General features: G+C 55.2%; 2 protein-coding genes across 8 annotated transcripts; both read left to right on the top strand.

Moving 5' to 3' along the window:
• The first annotated feature begins 2,725 nt into the window (after positions 1–2,725).
• On the top strand, positions 2,726–16,886 carry SUPT5H (SPT5 homolog, DSIF elongation factor subunit). Of its 6 annotated transcripts, none has more exons than XM_036743104.1 (30): positions 2,829–2,930; positions 4,424–4,531; positions 5,273–5,441; positions 6,354–6,419; positions 7,218–7,229; positions 7,676–7,745; positions 7,998–8,066; positions 8,156–8,221; positions 8,552–8,582; positions 8,679–8,747; positions 9,445–9,696; positions 9,854–9,943; positions 10,059–10,129; positions 11,002–11,107; positions 11,874–11,967; positions 12,052–12,188; positions 12,407–12,562; positions 12,649–12,795; positions 12,872–13,018; positions 13,164–13,289; positions 13,474–13,558; positions 13,712–13,825; positions 13,921–14,023; positions 14,141–14,268; positions 14,460–14,565; positions 14,704–14,862; positions 15,319–15,481; positions 15,714–15,917; positions 16,220–16,315; positions 16,502–16,886. In XM_036743104.1, the coding sequence occupies exons 2-30, from the start codon at positions 4,445–4,447 to the stop codon at positions 16,643–16,645; spliced, it is 3,267 nt and encodes a 1,088-aa protein (XP_036598999.1). In that variant the 5' UTR covers positions 2,829–2,930; positions 4,424–4,444; the 3' UTR covers positions 16,646–16,886. The 6 variants fall into 6 exon arrangements, with proteins under 6 accessions (XP_036599002.1, XP_036598999.1, XP_036599000.1 ...); XM_036743105.1 differs by having other exon boundaries at positions 2,846–2,984; positions 5,276–5,441; XM_036743103.1 differs by having other exon boundaries at positions 2,846–2,984.
• Positions 16,887–18,042: 1,156 nt separating this feature from the next.
• Positions 18,043–24,949, top strand: TIMM50 (translocase of inner mitochondrial membrane 50). 2 transcript variants are annotated; one of them, XM_036742533.1, is made up of 11 exons: positions 18,043–18,228; positions 20,975–21,143; positions 21,379–21,410; positions 21,633–21,654; positions 22,389–22,447; positions 22,833–22,952; positions 23,579–23,683; positions 23,848–23,946; positions 24,091–24,247; positions 24,496–24,602; positions 24,755–24,949. In XM_036742533.1, exons 1-11 carry the CDS (start codon positions 18,073–18,075, stop codon positions 24,854–24,856), a joined length of 1,128 nt encoding a protein of 375 aa, XP_036598428.1. In that variant the 5' UTR covers positions 18,043–18,072; the 3' UTR covers positions 24,857–24,949. The 2 variants fall into 2 exon arrangements, with proteins under 2 accessions (XP_036598428.1, XP_036598427.1); XM_036742532.1 differs by having other exon boundaries at positions 18,058–18,228; positions 23,848–23,958.

Below are 24,949 nucleotides of genomic sequence, written 5' to 3'. Positions count from 1 at the left end.
GGGTGGGACTGACAGATGGTGAGGACCCCTGGTCTACAGTTCGTTTAGGGAAGGCGTGTGTGTGTGTGTGTGTGTGTGTGTGTGTGTGTCTGTGTGTGTGTCTGTGTGTGTCGGTCTGTCCAGATCGGGGCAGGGGAGGGTCTGGTCACCCAGGCCTAGGAGCAGGGTGCCATTTCTAATACTTGGGAGGACTGGATCAAGATGCCCTCAGGCTGTAAGGAAGCAGGTGGAGCGGGAGGGAAGAACATCAGATTCAAGGTCACCTAACATTTATCCACTGTCTGAAGTGCCAAGCCCTGGGTTAGGATTCAAAGGAGAGCCTCCTCCCCTTCCGTGGGCGGGGGAGTGCCCTCCCAGGCTCAATGGCTGCCCTCCTAGAACCCACTGTGGGAGATCATGAAACTAGACCTACAAGGGAAGAGGAGGAGGCAGCCAGTTGATGGCTGGGTAGTTCTAACTGATAATTTAGCTGGGTTGTGAGGATCGAATGAAGTCATTTATAAAAAGCTCTGCAAACCTGAGAGTGGGACAGAAAGGCTAGCTGGTCAGTACTGCTTGCTCTTATCATTAGCCAGACTCAAGTCTGAGCCAGATGCTCAGGCTGTTTTACCAGATAAAAATCGTAACCCATACTCGTTTGCCCCGCACTGTTATGGCCTAATACTATGGCTGGATGCCATCCCACTGAAGGTAGCGGGGGGAGGTCAAGAAATCCCCCTCTCCCCAGGACTCAGGTTCAGGGTCAAAGTAAAGGACCAAGGAAGATTCCCTCTCTGGAATGGAGACCACTGGGGGTATGGCTGGTGGTCCTTCTGCTAGCCAGGGGTGATTCCATCACATAGCCCCCGGGGGGGGGTACATATTAGAAAAAAGAAAGACTGTCCCAGCCCTCAAGGAACTTACTTGGGGGGGGGGGGCGGCGGGGCCTTGCAGATAACAAACAAAAGGCCCCAGTAAAGATATTGGGATGGGGAAGAAGATCTCTTGGGCTGGGTGGGGCTAGGTGGAATCCAGGCCTAGGTATGTAGCTGGTGGTAGGAAATGAGTGAGTAGGATGAGCTTCTGGTTCATTGGAGTCTAACTCTGCCCCCATTTGGGGTTTTCTTGGCAGAGATACTGGAGTGGTTTGCCATTTCCTTCAGCTCATTTTACAGATGAGGAAACTGAGGCAAACAGGGTGAAATAACTTGCCCAGGGTCACACTGCTACTAAGCGTCTGAGGCTAGATTTGAACTCAGAAAGATGAGTCTCCCTGATTCCAGGCCTGGCACTCTATCCGCTGTTAGCCTGAGGCTTTAAGTGGCTTTTGCTCTGCTCTGCCTTCTGACCCGAGGGCCCAAGGGCGTTGAGGGTACTGATGAGATGTGAGTGTTGAAGCCCATTGAGCAAGGACAAGCTGTGAATGCCACCACCACTCAGCTCTGTCAGATGAGGCCAAACCTTACCTCATTAGCTCTGTCCATTCTGTTACCTGCCCCTTCCTCTAATTTCACCAAGTAGGACTGGGGGCTCTGGGAAGGGAGATGACATACTGACTCAGTTTATCAGGCAGCATCAAGCTAGTACTTTGACCCATCCTTCACGTGCAAAGTAAATACATCAAGGCCAAAATGTGGAACACAACCTGACTGACCACCAAACAACACGGTATTATTCAGTAAAGGGCAACTGAATAAAAGAATTAAAAATCAAACTTCCTCCAAAGAATTGGTGAGTCAAAAAACACGTGGAAACAATCTGTCATTTCACCAAAGGAAACAACTATGAGACAGTATATCAAAACCCATGGGTTACAGACAGAGCTGCCCTTTGGGGAAAATGTATCTCTAAACACAGATCCACAAAAGAGAGGACAGTCAAATAAATGGGCATGCAAGTAAAACTAAGCTAGACAACCAATCTGTTTCATGAACCAAATGAGACCCCGAAATAAAATTCCAAAATTTGAAACTGAAAGTAAAAACCCATTTAATTAATAAAACCAGCACGGTTGATTTTGGGGGAGGAAAAAGCCACTGAAATAAAACGTAACCTAATTGAAATTTTTAAATAGCTAGGAAAACCTAATTACCAATAACTCAAATGATAAAGGAGAATTCACAACAAATGAAGAAGAAATGGAAGGAAATTATTTGGAACGATTTTGCCCAACCACATGCCAAGAAAACTGACAACTGAAATGAAATGCATAGTGACAAAAATATAAAGGTCAAAGACTTAACAATAAATAGGGGCTATAAAGACAAGAGGCCAAGTAGGCAGAGGCAGCTGCAAGGAGCGGAAAGAACCCTAGAGTTCGTTAGAGAACCCCGGTTCAAATCCTGGCCGGACTTGGACTGATCCTCTCTGGACCTCAGTTTCCCCTTTGGGTACTTTTGTCGGCCAAAGCGTAAAAACCATGAGTCTGGAGGAAGGAACGGCAGATGGCTAGGAAGCTGAGAGGGCCGGTAGTGATTCGCCCTTCGGGGGCCCAGGGCAGTTCCATTTCAGGTAAGGAGCGGACTAGAAAGTCCCCTAAGGTCCCTTTCTGTGACGTCACAGGCACTCCTCCCCCGCCCCCCCGCCACCCTTCCAGCTCCAGAGCGCACAAGCACTCGAGGCACGAGCCGACCGCCTCCTTGCCTCCTCTCCTCTAGCCTTGCCCCAACCCTCTCCCGGCTTTCCTCGCCTCCTCCCAATACGTCACTTCCGGTCTCCTGTGCCGCTCCTAAGATGGCGCCGGCCCGCCGGAAGTCGGGCTTTTTCTCTGCCTTTCCCAAGGTGGCGGTCGCGGTTCCGGTTCTCGCGAACTCTCGAGAGATAAGCCGCCCCAGTCACCGCCGCCGCCGTCGCCGCCGTCGCCGTCGCCGCCGCTTCGTCTGACGTCGCGTCCGCCCGAGCCAGACCAGGAGCTGCGGGACCCGGAGTGAGCGACGCCGACCCGCCCTGGGGTAAGGATCGCGGCTGGAGGGGCCCAGCGGGGCTGCGCGTGTGCGTGTGTAAAGGTGAGTGTGTCGGGGGATCCCGCGAGGGCGAGTGTGTCAGGGGGAGTGTGAAGATGAGTGTGCCGGGGGTGGGGTCCAAGAGGGCGAGTGTGTGAGGATGTGTGTGTCAGGGGGGCGTGTAAAGACGAGTGTGTGTGGGAGGTCCAAGAGGGCGAGTGTGAGGATGAGTGTGTCAGGGGGAGTGTAAAAATGAGTATGTGTGGGGTCCAAGAGGGCGAGTGTGTGAGGATGAGTGTGTCAGGGGGCGTGTAAAGACGAGTGTGTGTGGGAGGTCCAAGAGGGCGAGTGTGAGGATGAGTGTGTCAGGGGCGTGTAAAGATGAATGTGTCGGGGGAGTGTAAGGATGAGAGGGGGAGTGTGGCAGAGTAAGCCTGTAAGTGTGTAAGGGTGAGAAATCGAATGTCAGAGAGCCTGTAAAGTGGAGGTTTTAAAGGAAGCATGTGAGGGTGAGTGCACGCGTGATTGTGACACTGTTGTGGGATGGGACCTGGCTTCAGGTGGGGAAGAAGTGTGTAAGCCCTGGCGCATGTGCTAACGATTGTGTGTACGTGGCAGAGGGGGTCCAGGAAGGGTCCCTGGGGCAGGCGAAGGGGAGGGTGTGTGTGTGGGTGTTGGGGGTGGGGTGGGTGGGTGTGTGTCCAGCTCCCCAGGACCCTCCCCTTTCCCCCGCCCACGCAAGTCCAACCTCAGGACAGGAGCCAAAGGACGATCCTTAAGACACCTTGCCCCGGAGTCCCTGTGCTCTCTGGGATAACGCACAAGCCCCTGAGCCTGCCGGTCCAAACCCAGATTCAGTCCAAACGTCCTTTGGGCCGTTTCCAGAGAGGGGCGCCCTTGCCTCCATTTTGGGGATTTCTTTCCTTCTTACTTGTGCACATAGTAGGACCCTCCCAGGATGTCCCGGCTGCGGGGGCTTCTTCCCAGGGAGGCCTTTCCCGATTGGCCCGGCTGTTAGCATCCGCTCCCTCTGGTTACTCTGTGTTACTTTGTATCCGCTTTTGTGCCCCTCCCTCCCCGGACCGGACTCACCTGGGGATGGGGGGTTTGGTCCTTCTAGGCCGGTGTTCTCAGCTGGAGCCCGTAGTTCTTCCACACAATGGGTGCCTAGTAGACACTCCTGTGATGGGGACTGGGCTACAGGGGCTGTGTGTGTTTTGTGTGCTTGCGTGTGGGGAGCAGGGCTGAGAGCCTTTGCAAAGGGTTTCCTTTGTGTGTTTAGAGGGAGAGAAAATAGAGGATTCTTGGGACAGAGTAGAGGGGAAGGGGCTTCTGAGGAGACACGTTGGAAGCCCCTTGTGGTCTGGCACAGGAAGGAACCGGTGGGGATGGGGGAGGGGGCCTTCTGGAGGTGGAAGAGATGAGGCCATCGGGGGATCCTTTGTCTTCCTGCCTCATTTGGGGGAGCCCATGGCCCTGACTTATTCATCTCCCCTGGTTAGTCTGACCTAAAGACCTAGAAGATGTCTGACAGTGATGACAGCAACTTTTCAGAGGAGGAGGAGGAGGAGGACAGTGAGCGGAGCAGTGAGGAGGCGGAGGAGGTTGAGGTGAGTGCTGAGGAGGGGGTGCTTGGTCTGGTCTGGGCAGGTGTGCTGGGGTTGGGGGGGCACGGGCGGGGCTCTCCCTCTTCCTAGGGCAACGCCTCAGAACCAGCTCTCTGGCACCCTCTGCTGGCTTCTGGATGTCTCTGCTTCTCATCCGGGTCCTTGGTTCCTTCTCCCAGAGGCACCTGGAAAGTTTCCCTGCCTGGTTCTGCAGCCCCATTGCCCAATCCCCGGATCTGAGCATTCTCAGTATTATCTGTCCTGTAGCTGGTAGAGGAGGCTAGGTGGAGCCGATGATGGGTGATCGTGGTCACTAGGGAGGGACTTCTCCCCCTGCCTGACTTTATAGACCTTCAGGCCTCCATGGGGGCCTTGGCTTGGGGGCCAGCTCTGTCCTTACTCACAGTGGGACCTTGGGCAAGTCACTGACCTTCTGGTTCTCACTGTGTGTGTGCGTGTGCGTGTGCATGTGTGTGTGTGTGTGTGTGCATGTGTGTGCGTGTGTGTGTGTGTGTGTGTGTGTGTGTGTGTGTGTGTGTGTAAAATGAAGGTGTTGGCCCTGATGCGATTTGAAGACCCTTCCAACTCTGTGATTCTGTGAACCCCAGCTAGGTTGTTCGCTTTAAGAAATGTGAACCTTTTCACCTTCACTGAAGTCATTCTGAGTGGTAGAAATGGGCATCGTGAGGGGTTCTGGGTATGGCTCTTCTTCTGGCTTTCCAACCATCACCTCTATCCTTCCAGCAGGTAGAGGAGGAGCGACGGAGTGTGGCAGGCAGTGAAAAGGAGGAAGAGCCTGAGGAAGAGGAAGAGGAGGAAGAAGAAGAGGAATATGATGAAGAGGAAGAGGAAGAAGATGATGACCGTCCCCCTAAAAAGCCAAGACATGGAGGTTTCATCCTGGATGAAGCCGGTGAGCTGAAGAGTGGGCCTGCAAGGGGGTAGAATGCTTGACCTTTAGTCTCTCTTGGGTTCCTCCCATGTGCCTGGAAAATATGGAATTTTGGGGATAGGGTATCATTTTGGGAAGATGAGTTCTGTGGCCAGCCCCAAGAACTTGGGTATCTCTGGGTCATTTTCCCAAATCCTTTGTCTTAAGGTTGAGGTTCTTAACCTGGGGTCTTTGAACTTTTTTGGTTGGTTTGTTCATTTGTTTATTTAGTATTTTATTTTTCCCCAGTTACATGTGAAAACAACATTTAACATTAGTTTCAAAAACTTTGAGTTCCAAATTTTCTCCCTTCCTCCCTCCCCACCCCCTCTCTTTGAGAAGACAGGCAGTTTGATATAGGTTATACGTGTGTATTCATGCAAAACATTTCCCTGATAGTCATGTTATGAAAGAAAACATAGATCCCAAAAAACCCTCCAGGAAAATAAAGTCATGAGGCATGAGGCATGCTTCAGTCTGTATGACACCCTCAGTTATCTCTCTGGGGATGGATAGCATTTTTCATAAGTCCTTCATAGTTGTATAAACATGTTTTTAAGAATATTTGATAATTATATTTCAGCATAATTGGGTTTTTTGGAAACTTTGTATATTTTGTGCATTTAATTTAATGTTAAAAACATTGGCTTCGCCAGACTGCCTGAGGGGTCCGTAGCACAAGAACAGTTCAGAAGGCTTTCATGCTAAGGACTCAGGATTAGGACAAAGCTGTTTGGTTGTACCTGGGCATCCCCTCCGCCCCGCTTATTGTAACTCATTCTCTGGCTCTCAGTGGGGCTGGGCTTGATAGGAAAGGAGGGTCTGGTGGGTGGGGTACAAAGGGAGTACCTCAGCATCCCAGTCTCAATCTTCTTCCTTCTGGGGCCTTTTCAGACGTGGATGATGAGTATGAAGATGAAGACCAATGGGAAGATGGAGCTGAGGACATTCTAGAGAAGGGTAAGTAGCAAAAAGAGGCCAGCTTCCTGTGTTCCCCTAGCTCTGCCTGGGCCTGGAGACTCTGGGGAGCCCTCAGGATTGGGGTTTAGCAAAGGGCAGGGTCTAGATTGGGGTGGGGATCGTGAGCTGGCCTCTACTTCCCCGGACAAGGTTGAGCAAGAAGGGAAGGGAAGGGTAGAGGGGGCGGGGGAAGGCGAGTGTCTGATATTCTAAAATGGAGTCCTTCATGGGTAGGGGGATGGCCCCAGAACCCATCTCCCTGTCTCTCCAGTCCTACATCCCCCTCCTCTATCACCTGGCTTCTTTCTGTTGCTGCCTGAGAGAACAGCTCTCATATCCTTTTCTTTTAGGCACCTGAATGGGGGGAGGGGGCCTTAGGGAATGGGTATATTGGGGTGTTTGGCAGTACTGGGACCCTTCCCTCCTAGAGAGGTATCATTTGGGGAGTGGGGGTGGGAGTGGGCTTGGGTCCTCTCTGGGTTTCTCTTCTCTGCCTATGCCCTTTGGCCCACCCCAAGCTGTCCCCCCCAAACCCTTCCCCACTGTTTTTCGTGCTGTGCGATTCATACATTCCGGCTTTCCCTGTGCCTCGCCTTCAGTTTTGATTTTGTCCTTCCTATGTTCCTTTACCCATCATTCCTGGTCCCTTCCCTGGCCTGACCCCACCCCACCTTGGTTGATTTTGCTGATATAATTTGGCTCATACTGTGTCTGCTTACCACCTCCACCACCACCACCACCACCACCACCACCTCCACCACCACCACCACCACCACCACCTCCTCTTCTTCCGAGTAGAAGAGATTGAAGGTAAGAGTCAGGGGTGTTTTACGCACCCCCCCAACCCTTCCCCTTCCTCTTGCCACCCTCCCTCCCCACCCAAATGCAGCCTCCTAGTGGCAGGGGAGGGAGGGAGGAAGGGCTTGTCATTGCTATTTGCTTTTTAGGACTCTGTAGGTGTTTCTGTGTATTTTTATCGAGTGCTCTGTATTGACAATAACTGAGGTGCAGCTAGCTAGCCCATGGGTGTTTGCTCTAGGCACCCACGAGCTGGAAATTGGGGCTGGCCGGGCTTGAGGCAGGGGCAGAGACACTTCTTAGGCTTCGCTGTCATCCAGGTTTTCTCTACCCCCTTCCCCAATTGGAGTCTCTGTCCTTTGCCCATCTCCTTCCCACAGCTGAGCTCAGGGTGCAGCTAGTCCTGCCCCATCTCTCCTCATCCCTTCTGGCCCACTGGCTCTTCCTCTTTCTTGCAGCATCCAACATTGACAATGTCGTTCTGGATGAGGACCGCTCTGGGGCACGCCGCCTCCAGAATCTCTGGAGGTAATTGTGCTGGGGCTGGGGGGACAGTATTGGGGCATGGAAGGTGCTGCCTGAGGAGCAAGCTTAGATTGTGAAGTCAGGTCCTAGCTCTGCCTTCCATTCCCCGGGGGACCTTAGGTCACTGGATGTCTCCAATCCCCAGTTTCCTCATCTGTAAAATGTAGCTGTTGTGACTTCCCAGGCCCTCCCAGCTAGTCTAAGCCCTGTGAATTGGTGTGTAAGACTTGCTTCTCCCCCCCTTTTCCATCACAGGGATCAGCGAGAAGAGGAACTGGGCGAGTATTACATGAAGAAATACGCTAAATCATCTGTGGGAGAAACGTGAGCATGTCAGGGCTGGGGGGTTGGGGGTTGGGGGTGGGTCGGGACTTGGGGATGGCACAAATTTGACCGCTTTCCTCTAATCACAGTGTGTACGGGGGGTCTGACGAGCTCTCGGACGACATTACTCAACAGCAGCTGCTGCCTGGAGTCAAGTATGTTGTGCTGGAGGCAAGGGGATGGGGGGTAGGGGGGTGGGTGGGATGACAGGGTGGACATGAGCAGCCCTGGAAGTGCCTGGTGGGGGGGCTGGCCCGAGAGCATGTGAGGAATCACCTCTGGAATGCAGAGGAGCCCCTAAATGTGGTGTTGGCTGCAAGCCCAGGCTGCAGGTGGGCCAGTTGTGGGAAGGTCAAGAAAGAGGGCCGGCCTTGGAACTGGACATATGTGAGAAAGAAGGGGGAGGAGCTCTCCAGGTGGGGATGTGGTGGAGCAAGCTTTGTTGTCTTGGGACCCCAGTAATGTCTCCTTTCCTCTTTTCTCAGGGACCCCAATCTGTGGACTGTGAAATGTAAGGTGAGTTTCTTGGCCTGGGGAATGGGATTCAGGGATTGGGGGGAAGGCCTGTTTATTTGTCCACCTTGTCTCATTCTGGACCGTCTTTCTTTCCAGATTGGGGAGGAACGAGCAACAGCGATTGCCCTCATGAGAAAGTTCATTGCCTACCAGTTCACAGACACAGTAGGTGGTAGCTGCTGGGGAGGGCTGGAGGCGTGTTCCTGGGAGGGGATGGTCAATAATGGGGGAGGAGGTGGTGAGTAAGCCAGCTCTGGCCATCCCTCTTTGTGCCGCCCCAAAGTGGGGGACTCTGGATGTAGATGGAAGCTGGATCAGGGTGCAGGAAGTGAGGGCCCCTTCCTTGACACAAGTTTCTGCTCCCAAAAGGTCACCTGTGACTCTCCCAGTGAGGGGTGATAGCTCACAAATTAGGCATCTCCTGCCATTATGGGGAAGGTCCTTCAGAGCCCGTAACTCAGTTCTGTGGCATGTAGTGATGCCATTGAACTTGCTTCCCATCAGACCAGCAGAGCTGATGTCCTCTCTTCTTTCTTCCTATGAGGTGCCCAAGGGAGCTTATTCAAATCCAACTTCTTTTCAGAGGACTGTAGCTTTTCCAGAGGGCTATCGTGTGTTTCCTGAGTACCTGCCTTGTGCCCAGGCACCCTGGGGATGACGATTAGATAGAATGATTGTTTTGTAGCTTTCAAAAGCTGAAGGGGGCCTTGAGTAAACATCTGAACTGAGGGGGGCAACAGGCTGCGAGAAAGGGAGGAGACAATCCTTGGAGAGGTCCCTTGGCACAGCAGGCAGGGACAGCTCCCTTCTGGGACCCTGACCCGAGATGGTGTCTTCTACCTGCCATGTTTCCTCTCCACAGCCATTGCAGATCAAGTCAGTGGTGGCCCCAGAACACGTCAAGGGCTACATCTATGTGGAAGCCTACAAACAGACCCATGTGAAGCAGGCCATTGAGGGGGTAGGCAACCTGCGCCTGGGCTACTGGAACCAGCAGATGGTGCCCATCAAGGAAATGACAGATGTACTTAAGGTGGTCAAGGAGGTCACCAATCTCAAGCCCAAGTCCTGGGTCCGTCTCAAGAGGGGCATCTACAAAGATGACATTGCCCAGGTACCCGAGACGAGGGAGGGACTACTTAGATGGGTGGGTGGGGTGGTGGTTTGGTGCACCCAGTCCTGTGGGTCTTAGGTTCAATGATTTCTAGGGCTGCTGAAGCTCAGAAGACAGCCCTGGGTATATCCTTGATCATTTCTGCCCATCCTTCCAGGTGGACTATGTAGAGCCCAGCCAGAACACCATCTCCCTCAAGATGATTCCTCGAATTGACTATGACCGCATCAAAGCCCGAATGAGCCTGGTAGGGACATGAGCCGAGGGGAGGGGGATGGATGGGCCCAGGGACTCAGCCCCTAGGTTCCCCTCCAGGCAGAATCGACAGTCATCATCCCTTCCCTCTTCCTGTATCCTCACAGAAAGACTGGTTTGCCAAGAGGAAAAAGTTCAAGAGACCCCCACAACGATTGTTTGATGCTGAGAAGATACGGTAAAATTCACCCTCTGGGAACTGATTGAGGCCTCCCCGCCTTAACTCCCCCCCACTTCCTGCTTTGTGTTCCCCATCCCCCCGCCCCTAGCCAGTAACTCAGTGTAGGTCATTTGTTTCAAGACTACTTCCCTCCTCCCTTGGGGAAGGAGTTTCAGAGGCCAGCTGTCACAACTTTTACTACTCCACCCTGTACCTGCCTGAGAATCTCCTCTGGCTTTTTGGTATCATGGTCCCTTGGGCATTCAGTCAGGGGAAGCCTGTGGAGCCTTTCCCAGAGTCATGACTTCAGATGCATAGAATAAAACAGGAACACAAGGGAGACCCAGAGATGTTAAAAGAGCAGCAATTGATGTATTTTTTAAAAGTCACTGGTTTCATGGCCCCTGGGATTAAGGGGCCTTTCTCTTCCTCACAAGCAGCATCTAGCCTCTGCTGGGTGGGGAGCTCATCACCTCCTGAGGCAGCCCGTTTGAGATTGAGACAACCCTCATTGTCAAGCCCCACGTGGTCAGGCTGTAGGGGACATCGAGTAAAGGTTTCTTGGGGAAGGAGAGAGAGATGAGACTTAGCTGACTCCTCTGAGAACATTCTAGCCTAGTGGGGAGCCCTGGGCTGGCGTGGGGCACTCACACTTGGGAGGCTGTGGGAAGGCTGTGTGGGGCCTGATGGAGGTCACAGCGTGGCCTCGAAGGGCAGTTCTCTGGACTGCTCTTCTCTGTGACTTGGTGTTGAGGCCTGGCCCATCCTTCCCCTTAGTGGGGGCTGTTCTGCTCCCCACTTTTCAGATGAGTGAACTTAGGCCTGAGAGCTCTAGCGAGTTTTCCCTCGCCCCCATCCCCTCAGCATCTGTTCTCTCCTGTCTCCTCTAGTTCCCTGGGGGGAGATGTGGCTTCAGATGGAGATTTCCTGATCTTTGAGGGGAACCGCTACAGCCGAAAAGGCTTCCTGTTCAAAAGCTTCGCCATGTCAGCGGTGGTGAGTGTCTGCCAGAGGTGTCCCCGGTTGGCCTGGCTGCCTGTCCGAGCATTCTTCCTCCCTCAGCCCTGGGCTCTCTCAGGGCACAAGATGCTTGAGCCTGGTGGCCTTGAGCTTCCAGGGCTGCCTCCTTGGCCTTGGGAGCTTGCTGATTGCTTGGTGGGGCTTCGAGCACTTAGCATTTGGGCCAAGGGTTCCCTGGGACCTTGGGAGATATTGTTGCTGCTTGGCAGAACAACAGAGTGCTTGCTCAGCTTGGCTCAAACCAGTTTTCCCATGGTTGGGTCAGCAGGCCCTTATTAAGCATCTCATGTGCCAGGCACTGTGCTCTTTGCTAGGGATATGGGGAAAGGCCAAAGCTTGCTGCCCAGCAGCTCACAGTCTGAATTAATGTGCTGTCTTCTTATCTTTCTTCTGGAATATTCCAAACCACAGCTAGATTGCTGAGCCCCACTCACCTTCATAAAACCTCATTTCTCTCTCAAATTTGCCCCCTCTCCCACCCTGCACCCTAACTCCATTTATTGCCCAAATCAAGGAAGGGCTTCACAACACCCAGCCTTTTATGGACAAAGGAAGAAAGACTGCTTTTGCCCAAAAAGGATTGGAGAGTGCATGCAGGGTCACATTCTTGTACCCTGTCATTTTGGGGGGGCAGACCCCCCCTTACAGTGGCCCCCTGGAGGGACTAGGATATATTCTGACCATGTAGGTACTCCTTGATGGCCTGCCCCCCCTACCCCCATCATCTTTCTCCTCTCTTTAGATCACAGAGGGGGTGAAGCCCACACTTTCAGAACTGGAAAAATTTGAGGACCAGCCAGAGGGAATTGACCTCGAGGTGGTGACTGAGAGCACAGGTATGAGCCTCACCCCCAGCCCTCAGGAGCGCTGGGCACCCGGCCCCCTTTGCTTTCTTCATGCCTCCTATTCTTTTCCTCTAGGGAAGGAACGTGAACACAACTTCCAGCCTGGGGACAACGTGGAAGTGTGTGAAGGTGAGCTGATCAACCTTCAGGGCAAGATCCTGAGTGTGGACGGCAACAAGATCACCATTATGCCCAAGCATGAGGACCTGAAGGTGGGCTTCCTGCCTCCTAGGGGGCTAAGGGGTGGTGAATGAGGGCTCCTGGGGAGAGAATGGAGGTCCTTGCAAGCCTAGGGGCCACAGGGAGGTGGATGAGAACTCCCTGGGGAGAGAACAGAGGCCCTCACAAACCTGGGGGCCATGAAGAGGTGAGTGAGGGCTCCCTGGGGAGAGAATGGAGACCCTCACAAGCCTTTCACACACTCTTCTAGGACATGCTAGAGTTCCCAGCCCAGGAACTGCGGAAATACTTCAAGATGGGGGACCATGTGAAAGTGATTGCTGGGCGATTTGAGGGTGACACAGGGCTCATTGTGCGCGTTGAAGAGAACTTTGTGATCCTCTTCTCCGACCTTACCATGCACGAGGTAGGGGCTGTGCTGGGGTATGGCATGGTGAGTGTCTCTGGCACACAGTATCTCCTCTTCACCCCCCTTCTTCTCTCCCCCCATAGCTGAAAGTCCTTCCGAGGGACCTCCAGCTCTGCTCAGAGACAGCCTCAGGGGTGGATGTTGGGGGCCAGCATGAGTGGGGTGAGCTGGTGCAGCTGGACCCCCAGACTCTGGGAGTCATTGTTCGGCTGGAGAGAGAGACCTTCCAGGTGGGTGAGGGAAGGCAGAAGGGGAAACCCTGGATGTTGCTTTGGGGTGCTCACCCGGCTTCTCTGGCCCCTATAGGTCCTGAACATGTTTGGGAAGGTGGTTACAGTTCGGCATCAGGCAGTGACTCGGAAGAAGGACAACCGCTTTGCTGTGGCCTTGGATTCAGAACAGAACAACATTCACGTCAAAGACATTGTGAAGGTCATCGATGGCCCCCATTCGGTAAGGATAGGGGTGGAGCGCTCCCAAGGGAAGCAGGGGCTTGGGCTGAGCTGGTGGGGGAAGGAACTGTGCTCAGGAGTGGGGAGAAGGCTCAAGGGGCAGGAGTGGGACCCCAGGGGCACATTCACTTTGGCTTTCTTCTTAGGGCAGAGAAGGAGAGATCAGGCATCTGTACCGAGGATTTGCATTTCTCCACTGCAAGAAGCTGGTGGAAAATGGTGGCATGTTTGTCTGTAAAACCCGTAACTTGGTGTTGGCTGGCGGCTCCAAGGTACGTTGTGCTGAGGGCCAGCTGGTGGGGGGGAACCATCTTTGAGGAGTAATCATAACAGCCCCCATTTCCTAGAGCTCTTCAGAGTGTGCAGAGCCTGTGGTGTGGGGGAGATGGGGGAGGAAGGCAGGGATGGGGTACCCTGTCTCCTTACCGCCTCCTGCCCCTCATCTTTCTCTCCCAGCCTCGAGATGTCACAAACTTCACTGTGGGTGGCTTTGCCCCGATGAGCCCTCGCATCAGCAGCCCAATGCACCCTAGTGCTGGAGGTGAGCAGGGGAGGTAGGGGAGAATCTGGGATGCCCTGGCTTGGGGAAGAGATTCCGAACAAACAGAACCTAGGCAAGGGGTTTGGGACCAGGATTGGGTGGAGATTGAAGGTGGATCCTGACCTCTCCCCTCCTGCCATCCTGTTCTTGTAGGTCAGCGGGGAGGATTTGGGACTGCTGGTGCTGGTGGTATGAGCCGTGGCCGTGGCCGCAGAGATAACGACCTTATTGGACAGACCGTGCGCATCTCTCAGGGTCCATATAAAGGTGAGTCTGGGCTGGTGTCAAGGAGGAGTGGAGGGGGCTCTTGGAGATGCAGATCATGGACAGCCTCCAACCCTTCCTGTGCCTTCCCTGCTCAGGCTATATTGGGGTAGTGAAGGATGCCACTGAGTCCACGGCCCGAGTAGAGCTTCACTCGACCTGCCAGACCATTTCTGTGGATCGCCTGCGGCTCACCACAGTGTTAGTAGCAGGGGAAGGTTTTCTGGGGCTGGGAGGAGTACCTATTGTGCCTCACCATCTCCTTTGTCCATCAGCTGTCTATCTCTTCTCACTCTGGCTTCCCATGTTTACTCACAGTGGCACCAGACGTCCAGGGGGCATGACTTCAGCCTATGGACGGACTCCGATGTATGGCTCTCAGACACCCATGTATGTCCAGGGCTCCCGTACCCCCATGTACAGTTCACAGACCCCTCTGCACGATGGTGAGTCTCCTTATCCTGGGGCTATCTGAGGGCTGAGAAATAGGGTATGGGGATAAGGAAAGCGTATGCGTGCGTGCGTGCGTGCGTGCGTTTGCATGTTCTCCTGGGGGATGGTGATGAGAATAGCCCTTGAGGCTGGTGCAGACAGAGTGGGGTGGAATCCTATATGCCCTTTTTTCCTCTTGTTGCAGGCAGCCGCACTCCACATTATGGTTCCCAGACTCCCCTTCATGATGGCAGCCGTACACCAGCCCAGAGTGGTGCCTGGGACCCCAACAACCCCAACACACCATCCAGGTAAGGGGAGGGCCATAGCAGGGGGCTTTCCCCCCCTCCTCAGTCATGGGGAGGGTCTGAAACAGAACTGCAGTGGGGGTGAATTAGGGGCAAGGATGCTTCCCCTTATCAACCATCTTGTTTTCTCCCCCCATTCAGGGCAGAGGAAGAATATGAGTATGCCTTTGATGATGAGCCTACCCCATCCCCGCAAGCCTACGGTGGGACCCCCAACCCCCAGACACCAGGCTATCCTGATCCCTCATCCCCACAGGTCAATGCACAGTACAACCCCCAGACTCCTGGAACCCCCGCCATGTAAGTGATGATGGCACCCATCCACCTGGGCTGCGTTTTCCCCCACCTTATGCCCTTGAGGGAGGGGGTGCCTTCCCCTCCCTGACTTGTCTGCAGGGGACTCTTCTCCCTAGACTCACCTCCCATAGAGATATAAGCAGGGGTGTTAGTGGCCCATGGGCCCAAACCAGATTAAAGTGTCATTAGGAAATATTTAAGAATATAAATGAAAATGCAGTAAAACACAGTTAACTTAGGTTACAGTTTAACACCAAGTCAGTATGGGGATGCAGGAATCTTCACTCATGGATTTTGAGTGGGAAGCTCCCAGTGTGAAGGAGCAAGCCAAGCTGCTGCCCACCTCCTTCCTGCCCTCTCTGGCTGCATTCCTTGCCCTCTTCTGACCCTGAGTGGCCTTGGACCAAGGCGGGAGCTGTAGGTTCCTTCTGTCCCTATACCACCTGGCCTTTCCCCCAGGTACAACACGGACCAGTTTTCACCCTATGCGGCCCCCTCGCCACAAGGCTCCTACCAGCCCAGCCCCCAGAGTTACCACCAGGTGGCGCCGAGTCCTGCTGGCTATCAGAACACCCACTCCCCTGCCAGCTACCACCCCACACCCTCGCCCATGGCTTACCAGGTGCTGAGCAGAGACCTTGGGGGGAGAAGGAGGGGGAGAAGTGTCCCTGCTTTGCGGGGAGACTAGGGCTGGAGTGGGAATGGTGGGCTGAGAACATGCCAGATGATCTGATGTGTGTCTCCGGTGCTTAGCACAGGCCTGGCACACAGGTGTTTAATAAGCGTTTACTGAATTGAATGATAACTGTAACTGAACTAACTGTGGAGGACCCTTCTTTCCTTTCTAACCCTAGGCTAGCCCTAGCCCTAGCCCAGTGGGCTATAGTCCAATGACTCCTGGGGCACCATCCCCAGGTGGCTACAATCCTCATACACCTGGCTCTGGCATTGAGCAGAACTCCAGTGACTGGGTGACCACAGACATCCAGGTGAAGGTGCGAGACACCTACTTGGACAGCCAGGTGGTTGGACAGACAGGTGTCATCCGAAGTGTCACGGTATGTAGGGGGCCCGAGATGAAGTAACCCTGGTCCCTGAGGAGGTCACAGTGGTGTTGGGAGGGAGGGAGGGGGTAAGGGCTTCTTGCAGGTCTCCTTCCCACCTATTTTACAGCATCTTCTTTTTCTGGGGACTTGGGCTCTCTGGGGCTAGGCCTGGTGCTGGACACCTGGGGCTTTGGTGGCAGTGGAAATCAGATGGCTTGAAGTGAGCATGGCGGCGCTGAGCGCTCAACTTGGGGTGGCTTTAGGGTCCTGGTATGGGGACTGATTGCTGCATGCCTGTTATCCCTGCCCCCTAGGGAGGTATGTGCTCTGTGTATTTGAAAGACAGTGAGAAGGTAGTCAGCATCTCCAGTGAGCATCTTGAGCCCATCACTCCTACCAAGAGCAACAAGGTAACGGGGTCCTGGGCCCCTGGAAAAGGTGATGAGGTGAAAGGGCAGAACCGCTGGGGCCAGAGGAAGGTCACTAAAGGGTGGTTACTTTTCGAAAGCACTTTGGCTCTCCTTTCCAAAGGATGGAGCCCCCCTCCCCCTATTACTAGATGAAGGTGGGAGCTAGCCCCTTCTTCTCTTCTCCAGGTGAAGGTGATCTTAGGGGAGGACCGGGAGGCCACAGGGGACCTGCTGAGCATCGATGGGGAGGACGGCATCGTGCGGATGGACCTGGACGAGCAGCTCAAGATCCTCAATCTCCGGTTTCTAGGGAAGCTTTTGGAAGCCTAGAGGAAAGCTGGAGGGGCCTCCTCGTGCCTCCTAATCCCACCACCACCCTGACCCCACCCCCACCATTGTCCCCAGCCAGGTTCAAAGCAGGGGCCTGGGAGACCTTGGTCTATTTTTGTTGGTTCCTTTTTGAAGATTCTCTAACCACCTGCAGGGCTGTCCACAGAGAAGTCTCCCAGCTCCAGCCCACCCCAGCCAGCTTGCTCTGTCTGTGGTCTTTGAATAAAAGATTGTTTGATCAGTGGTGTCATTCTCAGCTGTCTGAAGGGATCTTGAGTGGACTGGACGAGACAGGTTCTGACCAAACCAGCACTAGAGGGGAAAAGTTCCTTGCCCTCTGCCAAAGGGTGGCCCTTGGGTGACTTTGGCTTTGGTTTGTTTTCCCCTAACAGTCGGTGCTCATCACCTGGCAGGCTCAGCCCTGTCTCCTCTGGCACACACCCCTGAGTCTGGAGTCTTTCCATCCCTCCATATTCCCATACCTCTTCTGCTTCTTGTGACCGAACAACAGGGGCCTATCACTTAAGATCCCACTTCTGACCTCATCATCCTGGTGACCCCTCTTTCCGAAGTGACCATCAGTCAAGCCCACTGACCTTTTCTCAGGGTCCTCATTCTCCTTGACTTCTGGCCTTGGATGCTGTTGTGGGTCAGGCTCTTGTCCTATTTCAGGACACCCTTCAAGCTGACCTTTCCTTCTCTGTCTCCTTGGCTGGACCCTCCCCCAAATCGTGACCTCCAGGGCTGTGCTGCACCTTCCTCTCTCCTATGGCTTCACTCGGGGAATCTCATCAGCTCCCATGGTTCCCGTGGATTCCTTCCTTTCACCTAAAGCACGGGTCCTGCCACGTCAGCCCCCTATGCCCTCCAGTACAAAATTCCCTGGCGTTCAAGGCCCTTCCTACCCCTTCCTGCATGAAACTCCCCCAGCATCCTCTGCTAGTGCCTTGCCAAGGCCTTTAGTTGTCGCCTTCGGGCGGCCTGTGCTGACCAGGGAACCCGCAGCTAAGGCGTGGGAGGGGTTCTCATCGGTGCTCGGGCTCCCTGGAAGAAGCCCAAGGAAGCCCAGCTCATACAAGCCCGTGAACACACTAGCTTCCTCGCTTCGGCCGCACGAAGCTCTTTTGACCCTCCCTGGGTCCCGTCATGACCGGTTCCTGACTTCTAGGCACACATGTGTTTGGGGGTGGGGGAAGAGAGCGCCCCGGAGGGGAGAAATGGAGAAAATAGCGTCCTCTCATTGGCTGAAGCCGCAGCCCTCTCCGAAGCCCACTGGCTGCTCTTGGAGGGGGCGGGAAAAAGAGGAACTCTTGTCTCTTCATTGGTCAGAGGCGCGAGCACCGCTCCGTGCGCTCATTGGTCGGGCTCCGTGGAAGAGGGCCGAACGGGGCGGGGCCAGGCTGCGGCGGCGGTAGCGTCCGAGCAAGATGGCGGCCTCGGTGGCTGCGGTGGCTCTGCCCTCACGCTTGCAGGGTGGGCACTGGTTGCGGCTGCGATTGCGGCTACGGCCCCAGCTCGGGCTCGTGCCCTTGCCCAGGTCCTTGTGCGCGCGGATGGTGACCCCGCCGCGAGGCCCAGGACAGGTGAGCACTGCGCGTGCGCGCGGGGAGCGGACGGGAGGGGGGCGCAGAGGGAGAAGGAAGTGCGGAGCCTAGAACACGTTGGGTTCTAGGTTCCCCAGGTTCTAGGTTTAGCTCCTCACCCTCGGCCTCGCGCCACAGCGTGGCTGGCTCCCACGTGGAACCCGGGCCGAGTTGCCGGCCCCGCCCCCAAGGACCCCTGGTCAGGATACCCAGAGTCCCCTTCGCCAGTGTCCTTGGTGCTCTTATCCCCGGCGTTACCCTCCCCCAGGACCCAGGTGTCCTGATCCCCAGCCTCCCTTCCCCTCCCCTGAAGGACCCAGGCGTCAGCCTCTTCCATCCCCTGGAACACCTAGATGTCCTTAGCTCTCAGCGCCCTCTTTCTTCCACTATCTGGATCCCCCATTCATAACTTCCTTTAGAGTCCCCAGCATCCAGATCTATCCTCTGGAACCTTTCAAGGATCCAGCCCTCTGGTCCCCCAGGCCCAGTTCCTCAGGAGCTTAGGCAGAACCTTTAAAGCCCCCAGGACTTAAGCAGCCTGGACTCCAGGGACAAATCCTAAAGTCAGCCTCGGCAGGGAGATGTGGTATCTGTGCCAGTAGATGTGGCATGTGTGCAGAAAAGTACTGCCGGGGGAGGTCGTCCTTTATGGGGAGAAGTGGGGCATCAGGGGGGGAGAGCAAGAAGAAGGCAGTTAAACTGAGGCTAGGGAGTCTTTGGAGGAGGTGAAGATGGCATGCATAACAGGCACAGCCTGGGCAAAGGCCTGGAGACTGAGGAGCAGTAGCTTGTCATTGGGGAAGGCCGTATAAGCCTGGAGAGGTTGCTGGGAGCCAGGTGGTGAAGGATGTCAAGTCCCTTCCAATCTTGTCCCCGGGTGGCCGAGGAAGCCTGGGCTTTGGCTGGATTGAGAGGGCCGAAGCGATCCGGGTGAGGGGCCCCCACACCAGCCGCTGTGCCCTTCAGGGGCTGGGCATCTGGCTTCCCATGGGACTCCGGGGGCTGTGGCCCTTGGCAGGTATTGGTGGCGAGCCTGGCCATGTGGCGGCCTCAGTTACCCCATCTGTAAAGTGGGTGTCTAGTAGCACAGCACAGGTTTGTGAGGCGCTCCAAGGGCTTTGTCATCGTCAGGTCTAGCTGTTACTGCGTCAGATAGAGGTGCTGGGGGCACCGCAGGAGGTCAGATCCAGCCTTGGATGCTTCCTGCTGCGTGACCCTGGGCGAGTCGCTGACGCTGCCGGCCTTGGTTTTCTGGTCTGAAGAGTAGGAGGAATAGCAGCACCTCCCCCCAGAGGTGTTTGAAAATCAAATCAGCGCTGGCCTTGGCACGTAATCATGCTATGCAAGTATTGACTCCTTCAGTGCCTAGTAGGGTGCTCAGCACACAGGAGGCATTTAGCAAATGCTTGTCTCCACCTTTATTTTAAAAATTTTCATCATGCAGACATTTGGCTTTTATGTCATCTTTATTTATAAATATACTCCTCCCCCAAACCCCATCAACTTACCCTTTGGAAGGATGAATAAAAAGGGAGAGGAAAGGGAGGCCTTCCTGGGGCTCAGACACCCCTGGCTGCGTGTTCTCACCCGGTGGGGCTGAGCTTCTTGGTCGCCCCAAGTGCTCGTGGTTCGGTGAAGCTTTGGGTTATCCGGTTATGGTGGCAGCCTCTTCTCCAAGTCTTCCCCGGCCCTGTTCCCCCTGCTTCAGTTCAGAGGAGGCCCTGATGGGCTGGTAGGTGGAGGCAGGGAGAGAGAGCCCTCCACGCTCTGGGTTTGTTTCCAGTTCTTTGTTTTTACATCAGGTGACCTTTGACATGTTTGGGGCCTTCCTTTTTGTCAGTGACCTCCTTGTATTATGGGCCTTCGGGTCATGGGGATGGTCGCTTTGATGCTTTTTTTAGCCTCATTCCAAATTGCTTTTTGTATTGAGGACTGTGATTACCCACCCTGGGGTCCCAGGTATCTGGCTGCTCCCTTGGAACCCTGGTGTCTATCTGCATTTGGTGACTGTGTTTGAATTTTTCTCCAGCACCTCCATCTGTGACCGTGGCCAGTGAACCTCTTGGTCTGTGATTCCCAGCAGCCAGCATCTGGTCTTTCTGGCTCTTCCTACTCTAGGGATGCGGAACCTGCAGCCTCTGGGCCGCATGTGGCCCTCTAGGTCCTTGAGTGCAGCCCTTTGACCAAATTCAAACAAATCCCCAGACTCATTCAAAAGGCTGCACCCGAGGACCTGGAGGGCCCCGTGTGGCCCGGAGGCTGCAGGTCCCCCACCCCTTGGGCCCAGGCTGGACTCATTTGTCCATCCTTGAGCAGCCTAATGGCCACCCGCCTCACCCCATCACGGGCTGATCGAATTGGGGCCCGCTTAGGTGAGCAGGGGCCACAGGTGGGGTCCCACACCTGGCTTTTAAATCACTTCTCTGTGCTTTGTCTGTAATATTTGTTGAATATGGTTGTGATTGAATCGGGCTCCCAGTTTTCTTCCCCAGATCCCAACACTTCCAGAGTCTGGGTGCCAGCCGCTGTTGCTCCAGGGATCCCCCCAGGTTCCTGGTCCCCTGGTCCCAGCTTTTTTGGGGTCTTACTTTTTCAGAGTTAGCACGTGGCTGTTTGCCCGTAAGCTCCCCCAGAGCAGGGATCATGTCTGGCCTTTGTTGCTATCCCTGGCGCACGGTAGGCACTTACTAAATGAGAATCTGAGCCCAGTGTGTGCTGACCTGACCTTGGGCTGTTTCTTCTGCAGAGCCATATGCAAGACTTACCTTTGCCCACACATCGCAAGCCACAGCAGCAGCAGCAGCAGCAGCAGCAGCAGCAGCAGCAGCAGGGCCCCAGCTATGCCAAAAAGCTGGCGATCTGGGTGGCCGGGCTCCTCGGGGCTGGGGGGGCCGTGAGCATAGTTTATATCTTTGGTAAGACCCCTCATCCCCAAACCTGCCCTGCCTTTGTCAGAGGGCAGCTGCTGACTCTGGACCAGGACATACCCGGGCTGCCCCTGTGGCCTCAACTGTGGCCACTTCCTCTGCTCCCAGAATGGGGTGGAAGAGGGGACCCTGGCCCTGCTCCCTGTTTAGGCCTTGGGGGGAGGGGGCTTCCAGTCCCTAAGGGTCCAGGCATCTCTTGACCCTCCCTGTCTTTCTGTTTCAGGAAACAATTCTGTGGATGAGAATGGTGTGAAGGTAAGTTGGGCATGCCAGGTGTCTGGGCTGCCCCGCCCTCTGGCTTTGAAGTGCCCGGCCTTGCCCAGCCCCTCCGCCCACCTCCTCCAGTCCCTTTGATGTCCCCCCCCTTGGGAAGAAGAGGTGGGGGAAGGAAGGGAGAAGAGGACCCTGGAATCCCCTTGGGGATCCTCCCCCAAGGCCCCCCTCACCCACCTCTCTCTCTCTCCATCTTCTCCTCAGATTCCAGATGAGTTTGACAATGGTGAGTGTCCTCATGGGCGGATAGGGGAGGGGGGGGCTTGGGCGCTGAGCCCTTCAGGTTCTGTGGCCCCCTCTTCCTTTGAGACCACTGTCCAGGAGCCCCTCCCCCAGCCCATCTGGTAGCTAAACCCCTCCCCCTCAGTGTTTGGGGCAGCTGCAGGGCTTGGGCTGGGGTAGACAAAGGCCCCTTACCATCCTCTGAGTGGGGGGGCCCTCTGGAAGGAGCAGATGGTTGAGGCAAGCCCAGTGGGGGAGGGGCTTGGGGGAGGGGCCAGCCACATGCCTTCTCTGTCTTTTCTTTCACCCCCCTGGGGACTGAGGAATCTCTCCCCTATTGAAGACTCAGCCCCTTCATGGCCCAGGTGCCTGACACCCTCAGCCCCTCTAGTGTTCAGTGCCTGCATCCCCCAGTCCCCCAGCCTTCCCGCATTCTCTGTGCAGGTGTCTGGGCCCTCCTGATTCCCCACACTGCCCTGGCCCGTCCTCCAGGGGCTCTCTGGTCTCTTGAAGGGGACAGAACCTAAAGGTGGCTTCCTACCAGCCCTTCAGGGGATGGGATCCTGCTGTTCCTATCAAGTCCATTACTACTTAGCCTTGTTCCTCTGCCTGGTTCTGCTGGGGGGGTGGGGAGGGAGGGTGTTGTTACCTGGTCTCTGGGCCAGGGGCTGAGAATTGGGAGAACGAGAGGCTTCTTGGGGGCTGGCAGACAAGGTCCTTTCTCTTATCTCTCCTTAGATCCTGTGTTGGTTCAGCAACTCCGGCGAACATACAAGTATTTTAAGGATTATCGACAGGTGGGATGGTCCCCAGGTTTCTTTTCTAGGCTCCCCACCTCTCCAGATCCCAGAGGTATCTCTGAAGACCCACCCAGGTTCTTCCTCTATAGCGTCCACCTTCAGCTGCTCTCAGTCCTCCCCTTCCAGCTGACCTGACCCCTGATCCTACTGTGCCCTAAAAGTCCCCAGAGCTGCCTCCCAGGAGTCTCAGAGACAGGAACCCTCCCCCGCCCCCAGACTCCTTCCTGCCCTCATGGACTGTCCTGTCTTCTCCCCGATGTCCTCACCATTCCCCAGAGATATCCTCAAACCCTGCAAAGATGGCCTGAGAATTAGTCTTCTCTCAGGTACCCTGGAATCTCCAGCCTCCCCTGACCTCTCAAGTGACTTCCCCCTTCCACAGATGATCATTGAACCCACCAGCCCCTGCCTCCTCCCGGACCCTCTGCGAGAGCCGTATTATCAACCCCCATATACACTTGTCCTGGAGCTGACGGGTGTCCTGCTGCATCCCGAGTGGTCGGTGCGTGGGAGTGGGGGCCCAGACTGGGATATAGGGGAGAAAGGAAGGTAGAAGACTCAGTAGTAGGGCCTGGGAGCTTCTGTAGGATTTGAAGGAAAAGATTTAAGGTACCCCAAGCTTTTGGGGGGATTTCCAGGTTTCTTGAGGGGAAATATCTCAGAGTTTGTAGCATTTTTTCTGGAATCAGTGCTATCTCCACTATGGGGGTGGGATGGGGGGGCTACTTGATGAAGGCCCCCTAGATGTCTCAGGATCAGCCTCTGAGTTCTAAGAGGCTCGTGACCAAATAGGGTCATGGAGGTAGGGATGAATTTTTTGGCCAGAACAAATCTTGAACACCATCCACCAAGAAATAATCAGTCATCTGTGGGTCAGTAAGCCTTTATTAAATGCCTGCTGCCATCTTGGGTGGTCTGTATTAGTGCCAAAGAAGCCACGCCATTGAATTCTCAGTCCTTGAGGAATCCCAGAGGGATCTTGGGCAGGGCCCTCAAGGCAGGGCTGCAGTTCCTGAGCATTGGGGGAAGGGGCAAGGAGGAGCATGCCTTGTTATCTGGGCAGCAGAGAGGGTCCCTGTGACCCTGTGATGTCTCTTTTCCTCTGATGAGCTTCCCTCCTCCCTGCAGCTGGCCACGGGTTGGCGGTTCAAGAAGCGTCCAGGCATTGAGACCCTTTTTCAGCAGCTGGCCCCACTCTATGAGATTGTGATCTTCACCTCAGAGACTGGCATGGTTAGGGAACTAAAGGGTGGGGGGGCCAGATTGGAAGGAAGGTCTGGGGAGGGTTGGGGATGGACCACCTGTTTCCTCAGTCCCTCCCGGGGCGAGGAGAGGACTCCAGCTGTCCTTTGCGAGGGAAGGGAAGGTGAGATACTGACTCCCTTGTTCCTTCCCAGACAGCCTTTCCCCTCATTGACAGTGTGGATCCCCATGGCTTTATCTCCTACCGCCTCTTCCGGGATGCAACACGCTACATGGATGGACACCATATCAAAGTACTGCTAGGGGTAGGGTGGTGGTGAGGGAAGGTCAGGGAAGAGACTGTGGCCTCTTCAGGTCAGACCTGAGGGCTGCTTTTGGAGCCCTTGGAGGGCTGGTGTTGCATGAATCCTGTGGTGAGCACTCGCTCTCTCTGCCAGGACATCTCCTGCCTGAACAGAGACCCTGCGCGTGTGGTCGTGGTCGACTGTAAGAAGGAGGCCTTCCGGCTTCAGCCCAACAACGGCGTGGCCCTGCGACCCTGGGATGGGAACTCCGATGACCGGACCCTGCTCGACCTGTCTGCCTTCCTCAAGGGTGAGCTGCCCCGCCTGCCCCTCCCTTTTGAGCCTTTGATCCTGGCCTTGGGGCCGGGGGCTTCAGTGGAAGGAGTGAGACACCCGGGTTCGAGTCCCAGCTCTCTCAGGCCATCGTTGCCTCAGTTTCCTTCTCTGTAAACTAAGCATGTTGACCTAGGTGACTTCTTAGCCCCGTGTAGCTTTAAACCTCTGATTCTCCAGTCCTCTGACCTCCCTGAGCCTGTCCTCCCTCTTCCCTCCCTTAAGCCATCGCCCTGAATGGGGTGGAGGATGTCCGGACGGTCCTAGAAAACTATGCTCAAGAGGAAGACCCTCTGGAGGCCTTCAAACAGCGGCAGTCTCGATTGGAGCAGGTCTGTGGCTTCTGGGTGTGGAGATGCATGGAGGAGGGAAACCATGGAGGACTTCCTGGAGGAAGGAGCTGGGGGAGGAGAGGGGAGCCTGGGTCTTCAGGTGCTTGTTGGAGGGCCCCGAGGCCTCACCCTGTTCTCCCCCCACCCCCCAGGAGGAGCAACAGCGCATGGCTGACCTGGCCAAGACCACCAAACAGAGCCTTTTCTTCAGTTCTCTTACCAGCCGCCTCTGGCCCCGATCCAAACAGCCCTGACCGTCTCTGCCCTTGCCTCCCTGGCCCTGGGGGCCCCCTGCCCCAGCCCCTGGGGCTGTGGTCAACCTGACAATAAAGTCCGTCCTAGAGCCA

This window comes from Trichosurus vulpecula, chromosome 2 (assembly GCF_011100635.1).
Source record: "Trichosurus vulpecula isolate mTriVul1 chromosome 2, mTriVul1.pri, whole genome shotgun sequence".
NCBI classification, from domain to species: domain Eukaryota; kingdom Metazoa; phylum Chordata; class Mammalia; order Diprotodontia; family Phalangeridae; genus Trichosurus; species Trichosurus vulpecula.
This window is presented reverse-complemented; position numbering and strand designations above follow the sequence as displayed.

Coding starts and splice junctions, on each gene's coding strand:
- SUPT5H (XM_036743104.1), top strand. CDS start 4,445: ATGTCTGACAGTGATGACAGCAACTTTTCAGAGGAGGAGGAGGAGGAG. Junction 10,130..11,001: donor TTTGATGCTGAGAAGATACG/GTAAAATTCACC, acceptor TGTCTCCTCTAG/TTCCCTGGGGGGAGATGTGG. Junction 14,269..14,459: donor ACAGACCCCTCTGCACGATG/GTGAGTCTCCTT, acceptor CTCTTGTTGCAG/GCAGCCGCACTCCACATTAT.
- TIMM50 (XM_036742532.1), top strand. CDS start 18,073: ATGGCGGCCTCGGTGGCTGCGGTGGCTCTGCCCTCACGCTTGCAGGGT. Junction 21,144..21,378: donor GAGCATAGTTTATATCTTTG/GTAAGACCCCTC, acceptor TTTCTGTTTCAG/GAAACAATTCTGTGGATGAG. Junction 22,953..23,578: donor TGCTGCATCCCGAGTGGTCG/GTGCGTGGGAGT, acceptor TCCTCCCTGCAG/CTGGCCACGGGTTGGCGGTT.